Below are 17,281 nucleotides of genomic sequence, written 5' to 3'. Positions count from 1 at the left end.
GTACATGCATTGCCGACCACATTCTCTGAAGAGAGAACACTTTTTCCTGAGGCCAACTCATTCAGTGTAGAATAGGATTTTATAAGAGCTGCGTAACTCACTGTGGAGGGTGAAACAAGCTTGTGACAAAGTCCCAGTATCCCATGGACCTTGGCTCTGCCCAAAGCCCATGATCCTGTATCTGTTCCTCACCATTTATGCTTGCAGAAATTGCTGGCAGAAATTGCCCCTTGGGTCCAGAGGGGGGTTGCTCAGTGTTGGCACTGTTGACATTTCGTACTCCATGATCCTTTGTCTTGGGAAACTGGTGCGTACCTTGTAGGATATTGGGCAACATCCCTGGTGTGATGCCCCCAACAGGCCCCCTAGCTGAGGCAACTAAAGATGTTTCTAGATATTGCCTAGGAGTAAAATCACCCTAGTTGAAAACTACTGGTTTAGAAAGATTGACTGCCATTGTTGCAAGTCATCACAAACTGATGAATAAGCCAGGAGGCCAATTTATACCTGCTCAAGAGGACACAGAACTGTGGAGAACTGTTATTTTTTGCAAGATGCATAGGAATAAGCAGATCTATTGAGAGTTTAAAATCTACATGGAGGGGGGTAGCAGATGGGGCTCAAGCAGTTGAGTGCCTCTGTCCCACATGGTAAGTCCCAGTTTTGGTTCCAGATGCCTCCTAAAGAAGACAAACTACAAGCAGACATTGAGAAAAAAGAAAAAACTGAAAAACAGTGAGCATTTGAGAAAAAAATAAAAGAGCAGGGAGCAAATGTGGCTTGAACAGTTGAGCACCTGCCTCCCACGTTGGAGGTCCTAGGTTTGGTTCCTGGTGTCTCCTAAAGAAAAAAATGAGCAGACAAACAAGGAACGAAAAACAAGCAGAAAACAAGCAAAAATAATGAGCAAAAACAACAAGCCAAACAGACAGGGGAGCCATCTTGGCGGGCATGGGGCATTGAGTTAGGGAGTTAGCAATCAATACATCCTGGTTGGACCCATGACTTGGGGAAAGCCATGTGATGGGTAAAGGGTCAGCTTGATGGCCAAGCCAGGCTCACCTGAGGTATCACCCGCTCCGCATGAGCAGGAAGCTTTCAGTCCACTCACAAGCCAAGTTTCGATGATGCCCTACACCTTTTCCCTCTTGCCCTGGTTCAGAACCTATCATCTCTTGTCGGGTGGTTCAACTAGATTTCTCAACGTTGTCTCTAAATTCTCTCTGCAGTAACACAGGAATTATTTAAAATTAAACTTTAGTCATTTGTCTCTTGGTTGAAAACCCTTCCATCACTCCCCTAATGACCATGCGTTGCAGATGAAACATCTCCTGCTGACTCCAGCCTCTTGAAGCTCTTGGTCAGTGCTTCCCCACTCTTGCCATTTTATTCACACTGGCAAGCTCATTCTCCTTGCCCATTCTCTAGCCAATCTTCCTCTCAAACCTTTAGGTGCTAACTCTATGAAGAAGCTTCTAACGAGACCTGAACTAGGATGAGTGTCTCTCCATTGGATTCCTCTTGGGACCCTACCATGTACCACTTATCAGAGTGTTCTAGAATACTTGTATTAGAGGTAGAGTTCCAATACAAAATCATTAATCCAAAGAAATCAGATTAAACCAGGGAATAGCTTGCTTTAAAAAAAAAAACAACTTTATAGACATCAATGGCCATATAAAAATTTTGAGGGCAAATGGCATATCCCCTAGTTATTACATCTATTGCTGTTGGGTGGCAGGTGAACTATTTCCATACACATTATCAGGTGCAAAATTCAGCATTAGGGAAAGTTACCCAAGACCTACAGTGTGCTGGGAATCTTGCTAGGATATGAAGTTCCTAAGGCAGACAAACCATCCTTGCCCTCCTAAAGTAACAGTGCAAGGAGCATACATGCAGATACAAAGAAGCAGCATAGCTCCTCCGGGGGGAACACAAGGGGAACTGGAATGGAGAAGGGTCATATATCCTAGGGAAAGGGCCGTAGGCTCAGTGGGTTTGTGTTGCATCTTGCCAGGCTTTCTCTGAACAGTGATGAAATTAAGGTCAACCACCACACCAGGGAGCCAGGAGTGCCTACAACTGAAAGCAGGAGAACTGCATCCAGTATCCATGTGGAATCTAAGCCCCCTCTTGAAATAGAGGTGGAGTGGACACAACCATTCTAAGGTCCACAGGATGGAGGAATAGAGTATGGATTATAGTAGACTTACTGATATTCTATTCATGAACTATTGTGATTAGTAATCGAAGAAAATGTGGCATTGGTGTGGAGAAAGTGGCCATGGTGGCTGCTGGGGGTAGGGAGTGGGAGGAAGAGATGTGATGTGGGGGCATTTTCAGGAGTTGGAGTTGTCCTGGGTGGTGCTGTGGGGACAGTTACTGGATGTTGTATGTCCTCCCATGGCCCACTGGGTGGACTGTGGGAGAGTGTGGGCTATCGTGTGGACCACTGACCATGAGGTGTAGCGGTGTTCAGAGATGTATTCACCAAATGGAATGAATGTCCCATGATGATGGAGGAGGTTGTTATGGGGGGAGGAGTGGAGTGAGGGGTGAGGGGTATATGAGGACCTCATATTTTTTAATGTAACATTAAAAAAATAAAGACCAAAAAAAAAAAAGAAATTAGACTATAGTCAATTGTTGCCAGGCAGCGATTTTTGGAATTGCTTCTTTTTATCTGTTACAGGGACGCTTTGCTGCCTGCCATGAGGTAGAATTGGCAAAGTATTCATTGAAAACCATCATCATCATCATGGATAACTATCATGTTTTGGGGATGGGGAGAGTGAAGCTGGGTCCTTAACCACTTCAGATGGGTCCCCCTGTGCTGTCAGTTTCAGGGGCCCAATTAAAGTGCTGCCTTGGTTACCATCAAAATGGGAAAGAATGGGTAGAACTGTTAGAACCATCCATCAGCCTCCATGTCTCACAGTTTTGGTCTTGGACTTCTCTGATGGCAGTGTAGATCCGAATGTCCCAAGCTCTGCACTGTTGACATTTTAGAGCTGGCTAATTCTTGGTCATGGGGGGCCATCCTGGGCATTATAGGATGTTGACTAGCATCCCTGGACTCCACTCACTTGCTACAGGTAGCATCTCCTCCACGTGTGATAACCAAACATATCTCCAGTCGTGGCTGACTGTCCCCTGGGGAAGAGGTTTGCCCTGGTCAGGTACCACCACTGCAGAGGCACAGAGGTAGATGAACTGGAATGCATAGCCACTCTTCTCTCTCCTTATACCCCCCAGCCCCTCATCTGGGAGCCCCAATCTTCTCTCACTCTTCTCTTGGCAGGATGATTAGCCTGTGGACCAGCTCCCTGATTCCAGGGCCATATAATTCATTACACAGTAGCAAAATGAGGATGGGCAATGGATTGGACCTGCTGCCACCATATTTGATAGGCTTTCTAAAGCATTTTTTAAAGTAGTGCTTTGATAATTTGTTCAGCTGCCCTTTTTTATTTTATTTTTGGAAGTTGAAATAAAGTTTACTAAGTTTAAAAAAAGAATGTTGGCAGGCAACAAGGCACATCCTTTTAGCCACTGGCAGATAAGACAGCTTGTATCTCTAGAGGCATTTGTGCCTTAATCCCTCTTAGAGAATAGCGACCATGTCCCTAGTTTAAAGGAAAGATCCTTAAATATGTCCACATGCTTGCATCTCATCTCCGTCTTCAGCGTATTTGGAAGAACAGTTGGTAAAATTGTTACTTTGCTTTAAGGAGAAAAGAGCAATGTATTCTGCTTTCCTGTGAGCTACAAGTTGCCTTTTAAAAAAAAAAATCTAGAAAGAACTCTTCTTCTGCTTTCATCATAGCTTGTAAAGAACAGATATGAAAGCATAAATGAAACCACATCCCAAAATGTCCCTGTTCCCTGTCCACCGATGATGACATCTATGCTGGAGTAGTTTGGGGGCAAGGCTGTCACGTAAAAGGGAGATTTAAATTCTCAGGATAGAGTAAAAGTGTAAAGCCTTCTGGTTGATGAAAGGTGCAGGGCCATAGATACGTAGCCTTTTTGGTGATTCTCGCCTTCAGGATATGAAGAGAAGGAGGCATCTGGCTCCATAGGGCAGGAGCTGAGGTGGACGCTGATGCAGAATTTCTAAGGAGTAGGAATCTTAGCTAGGAGCAGTAGGAGGGGATGAGTTGTTTTAGATGGCAGATGTGCACAGAATCCATGAGTAACCAAGGAGTCCCAGGACAAGAGATAGAGGAGCTTCAGGAGGTGGGAAGAGGTGACATGATGATGTAGGTAATTTAGAGAAGCTGAGCATGGAAGACCAACCAGGGGGCCTCTAGGTGGCTTGATGGGAGAGGACAGAGGTATGGGATGGACAAGTTCTGTGCTCTTCCAAGAGGGAGGTGGAAGAGCCAACCTGCCTGGGTTGCCCAGCTTTGTGTGTGGGGTGGTACATGTGCCAAGGCAGATTGAGGGGACAGAGAGTGGATTCCAGTTTGGGGTTGTTGGAGTGGAAGTTGTCTGTAGGCAGCCATCTCAGGAGGGAACCCTTCATGGAGAGAAACCGAGCCTATATTTGTGGAAACTACCGAGAGAGGAGACTGTTGGGGACACCTGGTGAGTTCATAGTCGGATGGGGTGAGCAGAACAAGTTCACGTCATCTTGGGGGATGATTGTTATCACCTGGCAGATGGGTACTGGATACCGTGGTCCAGAGAGCCTCAGGTTGCAGAGAGATGCAGAAAGAGGAGATGGGGTCACGGGATGATTTTTTTCATTCGTTTTCTTTCTTGAAAAGAACTTTATCAGAGCACGGAAGAAATTGTTACTGACTTGCAGTGAGCGGTTTCCCAAATTTGTGAGACTGACTTCTTAATTGAAAATGCCATGGAGTAGTAGCCCTCACTCTGCTTTGTTTTGGAAACAAAAGACAACGGATCAGCCTTAAAAATAGAAAGGTAAAAATAGAAAGCGAGAACTGCCCAGATCTGAGGTTACCAGCATCCTGGCATTGGAAAAGCTTCTCGGAGTGCTCATTCATTGTTACGTACGACTTTTTTTTCTTTCTGTTCATAGATTCATAGATTAAGAAGTATACTTGAATACCCTTTTAATATATAATTACATCTTTTTTATGCTCACAGAGGGAGTTTATGCATTTTTCTTTTCTTTTTATTTTGTTTGCTTGCATCCTGTGCTTTCCTTTACTCTCCCTTACTGCCAGGTAACCATGTTTGACAGTCTGCTGGCACTCTGTCTGTACTTTTTTCTGCATTTAAAAAGCCATGTACACACGCTGACACACACGTCCATGTGATTTTGGCATCATCAAGGCATATTATAGGCATTTTTTTTGCACCTTACTTTTCTCACGTAAACGTCAGGGGGTCATCTCCTCCTGTAAATTACTCACGTGATGCTTTCACTTTGTCCATCCTGGAGCTCAGACCCTTGCCCTGGATACCCTGTGCTGTGGCCCCTCAAGCCATCCCCCATTTCTCTTTAACCATCAGAATCTTTCTCCTTCACAATTGAGCTGAAGACCTTCCAGGGATGGCCTGCCAAAGGTCAAGGCTTGCAAAACATAAAGCCATGTAACCTCAGCCATGCCTTGGAGATGCTCCTCCATGCCAGGTAGCGTCACCCAGGATGGGAAGGTGGAGGTGATGCTGAGCGCAAGCCCACGGTTGGGGACATGACCTGTGAGCACATCTGAGCTCCCCATTTGCAATTCCCATGGACCCAGTGTTGGGAAATGGCCGCCCCTCCCCATTGTCCTCTCCCCCTGGCCCCTTTCCCTTCTCATCCAACATGGACCCCTTGACCCCAAGTCATGACTCAAGACTCGAGACTCCCGAGTTAGGCTTCCAGCTCAGACACGCTACCTCAGAGCCTCAACCTCTTGGGTCCAACCCACTCCTTGTCCGTTCTGTTTGGACACCTCGCGGGAGAGCCATAATGTCCTAGAGTGAATTCTTGACCTTCCTCCTTGCCTTCCCACCCCAAATCCGTTCCTCTTTTTGACTTCCTCATTTCATAAATGGCTGTTTCCACTCTCTGGGTGCCATTTTTTACACCTTTTCTTTCCTTTTCATTGTAGTCTGAAGTCCTGCTCTCTCCAGCTCTAAAGCACGTCTTCATAGTTGGTCTGTTTTGATCCCATCTATACAAGTGCTCACCATAGTCTCAGTTCAGACATCCAGGATTCTTCCTGGGGCTTGTTCTGTCCTCCAGTACACTGGGGGCTTCTGCAAACCAGACTATGCCACCTCCCTTTCCAAACCCCAGCAGTGGTTTTCCTTCAGCTGTTAAAATACATCCTCTCTCCTGTAGCCTTGGGACAGTTTGGTCTTGTTCATGAATTTCAAAAATAGATACTGGATTGTGTTTGTAAACTCATCTGTTCCTCTGGGAATATTGGATTTTTGTAGGTTCAGAGCTTTCATTTTCACTTTATTAAATCAAGATTAGGGCTTTTATTTGACGATGTCATTAGGCCGACTCAGTCTGAATTCCCACCTATAGCTAGTCTAGAGCTGCGGGCTATAAACGGATGCTCAGTCAAAGACAGGAGTAAAATGTACAGAGAAGGAAAACAGAGAGTTGAGTTTTTGGTTTGTTTTTTATATATTTATTTTTTATTTTGTTTATTAACGCCCCCTCCTTGTGGCTTGCTCACTGCCTGCTCTCTGTGTCCATTTGCTGTGCGTTCTTCTGTGTCTGCTTGTCTCTCTTTTTGTTGCGTCATCTTGCTGTGCCAGCACATAGGCCATCAGCTCTCCACGGGGGCCAGCCATCAGCTCTCCGCAGGCGCGGGCCAGCTTGCCTTCGCAAGGAGGCCCTGGGGTGCAAACCCAGGGCCTCCCATATGGTCGATGGGAGCCCAATCAATTGAATCACAGCCACTTCCCAAGAGAGAGTTAGTTTTTGATGCTGGAGCTCTGGGGAGAGACCCAAGCCTTTCAACTGATAGTTCACAGCTGGCCTTAAAAGAGCAGAGCAGCTGGGACAAGCCCTAGGGAGAGAAACGAGCCCTGAAGCCCACAGCTGAGATCAGATGAAGCTGGGGCCACGGAGCCTTAAGGGGAAGAAGGCTGAACCCTCGCAGACATCGCCCACCATCTTACTCCAACATGTGGCAACAGACTTTGGGTAAGAAAGTACCTCTTATGGTACCTTGAATTGGACTCTTTAGGGCCTTGTGACTGTAAGCTTCTACCCCAAATAAATACCCTTCGTAAAAGGCAACAGACTTCTGGTACTTTGCATCTGCACCCCTCGGGCTGATTACTACAAGCCTCCAAGACTGCAGGCTTTGATTCATGCCTCAGTTTCCAACCCACTTTCGTGGCCCTTGTCTCAGTGGCCCAGGGCTGCTGTACTTCAAACTGTGGCTTAAAAACAACAGAAACTGATTCTCTCATAGTTCTGGGAGTCAGAGTATGAAAGCAAGCTGTCAGCAAGGCCACATCTGAAACCTCTTCCTTCCTTCTCCCAGTTTCTGGTGTTTGCCTGCAATCCTTGACGTCCCTTGGATTGCAGCTGCAGCTCTTCAGTCTCCACCTGTGTTGATACATGGCCTTCTCCCCTCTCTATCTGTCTTATGAGGACACCAGACCTATTGGAGGAACGGTCTACCCTCGTCCAGTGTAAATAGTTACACTTGCCCTCTCTATCTGTCTTATGAGGACACCAGACCTATTGGAGGAAAGGTCTACCCTGGTCCATTGTAAATAGTTATACCTGCCATGACTCTATTTCCAAGATAAGGTCACATTCTGATGGTCTGGAGACCAGGACTTCAAAATGTCATTTTTGGGGGAACAGGAATGAACCCGTAACAGCCCTCCCCAGCCCTTCTTTGCCCTGTACCTGCAGCCCTTCATTATAGAGATGCCTCCATCCAGCCTGGCACCTGCTCTTGACTTGACTCACCCCAGGTATCCTCCTGAGTTCCTTTTTCAGCATCTTCTCTTGTAGCTCAGAAGCTTCAGTGTGGCTAAGAGAAGCCCTGTCCTGTCCATTACCACATACCCAGTATGACGGGTCCTCCTGAAATATTTATCCCAATGAAGGAATGATTGTGGAGGTTGATAAAGACTTTAGTTCATGAATTATTGACCCATCTTGTTCATGTGAGACCAGTCATGGAGTCAGAACTTGCTTCTTTTTTTCTCAGAACAGTTGTGATAAACCCTCTCGTCTCTTTTTACCCTTAGAGTTTTAATGTTTTAAAGATCGTTGGCAAGGAGAGAGTCCTGCAGTTAATGGGGATCATTTGAATAGTTGGTTGACTGTTGCAGCTAATCCTGTTTGTAAACTTCTAAACTCAGATTGAATTTCCTTCACGGTTCATTTAGACTCGATTCTAACAGTTCATGTGCCCCAAAGGATGACTTTTTTGGGGTAGTAAAGGCAAAATCTTGTTCAACATTTTGGTCCTTACCATTAATATTTCTCAACTCTTACAAATTCTACCTGTATAAGGTGAGTCTTATTGATGAGATTTGAAGTCAGGAAGTGTCAGAAGATTTTTTTCCCTTAAAATTTTTATTTAACATTAGTGATTTGAAGACAGCAGGGGAATTAGACCTTTGGGAATTTTTGTTTTTGTCAGAGCAGTAATTTTTATTCATTAAACTTTTTTTAAATCTATTTTTATTACAGAAGTTGTGAACTTGCAAAACAATCATGCCCATGTATAGAATTCCCATACAACACCCTTTCACCAACACACCACATCGTGGTGGAACATTTTTTACAGTATATGAGATAATATCATCAGACTCTTACCACCAACCATGGTCCATAGTGTACATTTGGCATACTTTTTCCATACACCTCCATTATCAACACAGTACATCTTTGGCATTAGTGCAAGACTGTTAAAATATTGCTGTTAACTGTAGTCCATAGGTTACCTTAATTATATTTTTCCATGTTTCTCCATGCTCCCAATGCCCTGCAGTACTGACATACATCTGTTCTAGTTTGGAAGGACATTCTTGTAACCTCAATTCTCATCCACTTCTGGGTTCACTGTGTTACTCAGTCCCTAGATTATTCTCTAGCTTTCTTTCAATTGACATTCACAACCCTAGACTACCCTTTTCAGCCACAATCCCATCTATAAACCAGCTGCTACTCACTATAATGCATTGTCATCAACTATATCCATTTCTATACTTTTACAGTCAAGTGAATTAAAACTTCAATGTATGTTAAGCATTGGTAGTCCTTCATAGCCCCCCTCTTATCTCCTAATGACCTATACTCTGTTATAATTCCACATATTTATTCATATTTAGTTCATATTAATAAGACCATGCAATATTTGTCCTTTTGTGTCTGGCTTATATCACTTAGTATAATGTCTTCAAGCTTCATCCACATTATCACATGTGCCCCAATTTCATTTCTTTTTACTGCAGCCTAGTGTTACCATGTAAATGTACCACTTTTTGTTTGTCGATTCATTGATTCTCAGAGCAGTAATTTTCTGCTGGCTGTGGAGTACCTTTATTTGCAGCCCTCTACATCTCTAAAAAAAAGGGGATGGGTGTAGGTAAACAATGGTGCATCCTGGGAATATCTAATGCCAGGGGATTTCTTGGGCCTTGTTTTGGTTGGTATTTTTATTTGATTTTACAGGGACATTCATGAGATGCATCCTTCTATGGAGCTACCCATGGAACAAAAGAGTCTTCATACAGTCTTAGACTTCCACTTGTTTACTTTTTTGGTAACATCTGACACCCAACCCTAACTCTTCCTATCTTGATCAAGCTACCCATGGATGAAATTGCAGCTTCACCTGGAATCCAAGTATCTGATCTCTGCAGCTGCCTGAAACCGTTGTTAGGGCTGATATACTCCAGGTACTGGTTGAATCCTGGACATTCTTTATCTGATGAGGATCTCTGGGGTCCCTTAGGGGTGAAGTTATGCTGCATTGTCATAATGCATTGCCTAAGAGTTGAGGAAGAATCTGGGAAGAGGGAGATCCTGGTCTTGGATCAATGGAGGTAGTTGCAGGGTCTGTCCAAAGAATGGATAAGTGCTTGTGTGTGTGCACACATGTGCTTGAGCTGGAGGGAGTGGGGCTACTTCCAGAATCATTGTATACCTTGATACAACAAATCCTAAACTGCTAAGCTCCAGAAAGTGGGAGACTGAGGCCTGGCCTTCAGGTAACTGTCACAAGGTTACCAGTTCAGCCAGCTCCCTCCATCAACTGCCTCTTGGTGGACTGGATCCCAGGGGGAGAGAAACCTAGCAGCAAGTTAGAGAAGGAAATGCAACCCCTCTCGTGGGTGGGTGTAGTCCTCAAACGGCATCGTTATTTCAAAGGGTCTACAAATTTAAATGTATATATACATGACCCATATTGTGCAACTACGTGTAAATGTTGTGATTAGTAAAAGAAAGAGTCATTTGAAACTTAGAGTAGCGTGTTGTCTTTTTGTTGTCGTCAGTCTGTGCTATCCTTTGGCATGGTGATGTCGTCAGCTTTGATGACGGAGCATTTTTTGATTTGTTGTTATCTCCTACATTTTGAACATTTTCATCCTTATCATTAATAACACCCAACTCTTTACAAAATACGTCCCATTAATGGGATAGCGTGTCCTTATTTCTTAATGATCCTCCTTTGAGTTACTCTTCATGTCACCGTAGGCTGGCCTCATGTTTTTTGGAACCAGCCCGTCACAGTAGGCACGGCCGTCTGGTAGACCATGCCTTTGGTGAGGGCGGCCGATTGTCCTGGGTTTACCAGATGGTTGCAGCTTGTTGGAGTGAGCTTGGGAGGCAAACACCACACATGTTGTACTCAGTGAAAAATGCAGAGTCCTTGTAGCCTTGACACACGTGTTGATCAGGAACAGGCATGGATTTCCATGTGGCAGCCCCCAATATCCCTGATCCTCCTGGGTAGCTTTGATTTGTTGACCCCGTCCTATTCCTCTCACATGATTGCATGCTCTTATTTTCTATTTCCTCTCAAAAACATAGTCCTGACTTCTCAAGCTTGCTTCTTTACCCCACATCTCCTTTATGTGAAAGCATTCTTCGGTCATCACTTCAGACATATAGTTTATCATTGGTGGGATTTAGTATATACACAGGATCTTTCACCCATCTAGTTCCAGACACTTTCATCACTACCATCACCCTGGACCCACTAAGCTATTCCTCTTTCCTCTCCACCCTGGCAACCACAAATCTACTACCTTTTTCTACAGATTTGATCGTTCTGGACATGTAAGTGGAATCACAGTATGTAGCCCTGCCACTCGTTGAGGTTCATCCTTGTACCATGTATCAGAACTTCATCCCTTTCTATGGCTGCATACTATTCCACTGTACAGATATTCTACATTTTGTTTATCCACTCATCTGTCGATGAATCCTTGAGTGCTTTTCACCTTTTGGCTGTTGTGAATAATGCTCCTACGTTTTACCCATTGTCACCTGCATTATTAGGCACCTAAGGGGTGTTGATGTAAAATACCAGAAATCTGTTGGCGTTTATAAAGAGTATTTATTTGGGATAGGAGCTTACAGTTACCAGGCCATAAAGAATAAGTTCCTTTCCTCCCTAAAGTCTGTTGCCATGTGTTGGAGCAAGATGGCTGCTGACATCTGCCAGGGTTCAGGCCTCCTGGGTTCCTCTCTTCCCAGGGCTCGATTCTCTCTGTGCTCAGCTGCCCTGCTCTCTCCACAAGGCCAGCTGTAGATTCTCAGGCAGACAGCTCTGTCTCTCTCCCTGGGGCTCAATTCTCTCTGTGCTCAGCTGCTCTGCTCCTCTGTGTGTTCACTTCCCGGACGCCAGCTCAGAACTCCAGCGTCAAAACTCCATATAACGCCCTGCTCTGCCGGGTAGTTTTATCTGTCAGTGCCTGCCCACCAAGGCAGTTTGTACACAGCCTCCTACTGACATGGCCCAATCAAAGCCTTAATCATTATTTAATCAAGTAAAAGCGAAACTTCTGAATCTAATACACTCTAGTGTGCAAACAGGCCAGTTTACAAATGTAATCCAGTACCTATTTTTGGAATTCATAAATAATACCAAACTACTACGTTGTGCATGAGTTCTCATTTGAGTCCCTGTTTTCAATTCTCTAGGGTATATATACCTAAGAGAAAAATTGCAAGGTCATCTGTCTAACTTTCTGAGTAATCTCTAAAATGTTTTCCACAGTGGCTGCACCATTTTAGTCTGACCAGCGATAACATGAGGATTTTACTTTTTCTACATCGTCGCCAACTCCTGTTATTTTCTGGGTTTTTTGGTTCTTTTTTTTTTTAGGTCCTGGGGCTGGCGATGGAGTCCAGGGCCTCATATGTGGGAAACTGGCATTCAACCACTGAGCCACATGGGCTCCCCTGAGTTGTTTTTTTGTGCGTGTGTGTTTGCTTGTTTGTGTTTTTGTTTTTAGTAGACACCAGGAACCGAACTTGGCACCTCCCTTGTGGGAAGCAGGTGCTCAACTGCTTGGGCCACATCTGCTCTCCCTGGTTTGTTTTAAATGGCCGTTCTTCTGGGCATGAAATGGTATTTCATGGTGGTTTTGATTTGCATTTTCTCTAGTTACTGAGTATCTTTTCACGCTGTGTTTATTTTCCTTTGACTAAAGACACCTATAATAGTTGGACAGGACTCTTTTTCATTATCTGTCTCTCTTTCCTTCCCCTTCCAGCCCTCTTTCCCTCCACTAAAGGAGCTCATCCATCCCCTTTGGCAAGCCCCTGTGAGTCATTGCTTAAAAATACCTGACGTTGGCTTTTTTTTTTTAATTTAAAGATTTATTTTATTTATTTATTTCTCCCCACCCTCTGTGTTGTTTGCACTTGCTGTGTCTGTTTGTTGTCCACTCATCTTTTTAGGAGGCACCGGGAACTGAACCCAGGACCTCTTATGTGGGAAGGAGGTGCCTAATCGCTGGAGCCACCTCCGCTCCCTGCTTTGTTGTGTGTCTCATTATGTTTTCCTCCTTGTGTCTCTTGTGGCGTCATCTTGCTGCATCAGCTCACCAAGCCAGCCCTCTGTCTTGCTCATCTTAGGAGACACCAGAAACCAAACCCAGAGCCTCGTATATGGTAGGGGGGGAGCTCAATTGCTTGAGCCACATCCACTTCCCATTGGGCTTTTTAGTTGCTAACATTTCCTCTCCGGTGTTTGCGACCCAGCCCGTTGATTTGCTCGCAATCAGAACCAGTCCCTGAGGATGCCCGTGCTATTCTCTTGCTTATTATCCTAAACGTGGGGCTCACTCCTCCCACATCCCAAGAGAACAGGCGCCCGCCTCAGCCTCTGCTCACGGCACCGCCGCCCAGCACACCCTCGCCCCTTGCAGGTTCTGGACGTGTCACGACGACCGCTTCCTCTACATGCTCATGGAGTTCGTGCCGGGCGGCGAGCTGTTCACCTACCTGCGGAACCGCGGCCGCTTCAGCAGCAGCGCCGGGCTCTTCTACGCCGCGGAGATCATCTGTGCCATCGAGTACCTGCACTCCAAGGAGATCGTTTACAGGGACCTGAAGCCGGAAAACATCCTGCTGGATAGAGAAGGCCACATCAAGCTCACGGACTTTGGGTTTGCGAAGAAGCTGGTGGACAGGTAAGAGTGGTTCTTAACTCTGGAGTCGTTTGACAACTCAGGAGGGTCAGCTGGGGTCGTGCTGTGGCGGGATGAGGAATTATTTTCAGCAAAATTGTTAACCTGGCAGGTGTGTCTGGGAAAAATGATGCTGCAGTGCCGCTGAGCATTTTAACTGGATTGGGGCCATTGTCATGTATTTTTTCCCTCCCGAGATGGCTCCTTCGTCCGTTTTGCTCATCTGCTCGTTGCTCTTTTTTTTTTTCTTGTTATCTGCTTGTTGGTTTTTTGCTCATTGTCTGCTTGTTTTCTGCTCGTTTCTTCTTTGGAGGCATGAGGAGCCTAACCCAGGATCTCCCATGTGGGAGGAAGGTGCTCAATTGCTCGAGTCACCTCTGCTCTCTGCTTGTTTGTTTTCACTTGCTGTCTCCTTGTTGTTCTGCTCGTCTTGCTCATTGTTTTTGCTCGATATCTGCTTGTTGTTTTTGCTCAATGTCTGCTCGTTGTTTGTTTGTCTTCTTTAGGAGATATGGGAACCAAACTCAGGACTCCCATGTGGGAGGCAGGTGCCCAATCTCCTGGGCCACATCTGCTCCCCTATTGTTGTTTTGATGGAGGTAGATGGGAAATCACCCCCACCCATCCCCAGCCTGGGGTAAATGAAAGGCATAGTTTTCCACTGGAGAATTTACACTGTAAGGTAGTAAGTCTTATTTAAATTTTGTGTGTGGGTAACAGTAACTACAAAATAGAGGTGCAGTGGTACAGACACAAAATGTCTTTAATTACATATATATATGTGTGCTTGTGTATACTTACAGAAATAAAATATATGTTTATGTGTTTTTACTACGTATTCAAAATATATAATACATGTATGTATATGTTTGTATTATACGTGCGTATATGTATACACATATATCCATGTTTATGTACTTACACATATACACATACATTTACACATACACACATATACCCTTATATGTCAAGGATTCTTAACCTTTTTTGTTCCATGGACCCCTTTCCCAGTCAGGTGAAAAGGATATGACTAATTTATTTATTGCTACACTCACAAGTGAAGAAAATGCTAGATTTCAGTGATAGATCAGAGAAAATAAAGATAAGAGGTTGATTTTTTTCAATTCAAGCTCATGGACCCCCTGAAATCTTTCCACAGCCTCTGGTTAAGAACCTCTGATACATGTATATATCCTGTATAAATAGTCATTACAGAATATATAATACATGTGCATGTTTTTATTATATATGAATATACATGCCCACATACATCTATATGTGTTATCTATCCATATATGTACACATACATATGTCTGTATACGTTAATGAGAAAGAAAAAGAGACCTTTCTTTATTTGAAGGCTAGTACTTTAGTTTTACTAGAGAAAGTTGATGAGAAGGTAGACCCACGTCTCAAGGAATTCCAGGAATCAATGCTGATCTAGGTTCTGTGTGAGGCCTGAAACTTTTACAATTTTTAGAATCCTTTTTAAGGGAAAAGAGCATGTAAACCACACATCAAAGTTAGGCACAAAGAAGGGGTTGTGCGGACATGGAGCTCAAAGTTTAGGGATCGTTGGCTTTATGTGTAAGCACCTCTTTCTGGACAAGGATACCTTCGGTCAGTTGTATCATTGCTAGGCTTTCTGCTATCACCTGGTAAACTGTTGTCTACTCTCCTGGGAACCCCCTTTCTCCTCTCTGTTGCCCCACAACCTCTTTTCAGTTCCCCTTAACCACAAATACTTTAACACCTGGGACCCCCGATTCTCTGCCTGGATGACCCATTTCTTCACTTCACGTGTCCTGACCTGGCCAGTTGGGTGCTTCTAAACGTCCCACGTTTAATTCTTCCAAAGGTGCCATAGCCCAAAAGCCACCTAGAGTCAGCCTGAAACCCTGGCAAGGGACATTGGATTTCCATCTGATCCATGGAAAATCTAATATCGATTTTTGTTTCATAAAGAGCAGATAAGTCTCAAGTATATTTGTACTAGATTGGATATCCCTTCTCGCATTAAAAGGATACTGACAAGCACACGTACAAAAATGTGTAGTCATCCATTTTAACAAATGTTCCACCCCAATGTGAGGTTTTCATCATATGGTGGTATTTGGGGATCCTGTATTTTATGCATGATTGTTCTGTAAACTTTCAACTTCTCTAATAAAGAAAGAATAAAGATAGTGATAAGGTGAGAGGAGTCCTTTGCAGCCAGTTTCCCATAGGAAATGGAATTTGAAGCCATCAATAAATATAAGCCCAATGCCATGTTGAGGGTGAATCAGGAAGCTATGGTATTGGCAGGGACAAAGATTTTCTCAGAAGTGTCACAGGTGAAATTCTTTTTCTGATGTTGCTGCTGATTGAACTGACAGTGGCTAGCGCAACTTAACTCTCTTTGTTCTCTTCAACTATAAATGGGAAGCAGGTATCCTTTTACTGCCTCCCAGTGGTATTGTGAGGAATTTCAGGGTTTAAACTATCGGGAAGGACCTGTTATTGCCTCCCAGTGGTATTGTGAGGAATTGCAGGGTTTAAACTATCGGGAAAGACCTGTTATTGCCTCCTTAATTTCCTGGGACTGCTGTAACACATTACTGCAGACTGGGTGATTTATGCAAGGGATGTTTAACTTAACATGATTCTGAAAGCTGGAAGTCTGACATCAAGGTGTGGGCAGAGCTGGGCTCCCTCCAGTCTTTAGGAAAGCACCCATCCTTGCCTCTTCCAGCATCTGGTGGTTTTTGGCCATGTTGGTATGTGGTGCACTCTGGAGTCTCCAGGGGGCCTTCTCTCCACCATCTACCTCTGTGTTTAAATTTCCCTCTTCTTATTAGGATCTCTAGTTATATGGGACAAGGTAAATCAATATATGCCTCTTTTCTTAATTAATGACATCTGCAAAGACCCTCTTCCCAAATAATGTCACATTGCGATTTTGGAATTAGGACTTGAACCTTGTCTCTTTGGGCCACCCCTAGCATTACCAATTTGGTGAGAAAATGATATTCTTAAAACTGAGATAGCCTTGACTGTCAAATTGCCTGATATAATTAAATGTTAAAAGACAGACACAAACAGATTGTTCTGGGTTACTTCTAATACTGCTGCAGCTGCTGATAATAATTTACAGCCCTAAAATATCCATTTAGAACACCAAGACCTATGTTTATCTCCTCTGGACAATTTTAGTAGTTTATATTCCTAAAGGTTTTGTTAGCTAGAGCAGGGCCATCCGTTAGAAATGGAACGCAAATCTCGTGTGTTATTTTAAATTTTCTAGTAGCCATGCTTTAACAAGTAAAAACAAGCAAGTGAAGATAATTTTAATAGTATAGTTTAAGTCAGTATATCCAAAATATTATCATTTCAACAAATCAATATAAAAATTTGCCCCTTTTTCTGCTTCTAGGTTTTTGAAATCCAGTAGATATTTTACACTAGACAGTACATCTTAATTAAGGAACTAAATTTTCATCTGAAATGCTTCATCTTTATTTAGAGTTCATAAAATTTACATTTGTGAAAGGGTAGATTCACATAGTCAAGCTGTTCTAAAAATACTTAAAAGTTTTTCAGTAGTCGGTTTTAAAATTTAATTTTAATGAAATAAAATGAAATTAGATGAAAACTTCAGGGATTGAACCCTGGACCTCGTATGTGGGAAGCTGGCACTCAC

At 43.8% G+C, this 17,281-nt stretch overlaps 1 protein-coding gene across 2 annotated transcripts in view; it reads left to right on the top strand.

The window, feature by feature from the left end:
- The window catches only part of LOC139436094 (cAMP-dependent protein kinase catalytic subunit PRKX-like), a 124,421-nt gene that overhangs the window by 46,163 nt on the left and 60,977 nt on the right, over positions 1–17,281 (top strand). For both annotated transcript variants that reach the window (XM_071213487.1, XM_071213486.1), the window contains exon 3: positions 13,339–13,602. In XM_071213487.1, the coding sequence (XP_071069588.1) occupies positions 13,339–13,602 (264 nt within the window). The remainder of the gene's footprint in view (positions 1–13,338; positions 13,603–17,281) is intronic.

The sequence above is a fragment of the Dasypus novemcinctus genome, chromosome Y (genome assembly GCF_030445035.2).
Source record: "Dasypus novemcinctus isolate mDasNov1 chromosome Y, mDasNov1.1.hap2, whole genome shotgun sequence".
NCBI lineage: Eukaryota > Metazoa > Chordata > Mammalia > Cingulata > Dasypodidae > Dasypus > Dasypus novemcinctus.
This window is presented reverse-complemented; position numbering and strand designations above follow the sequence as displayed.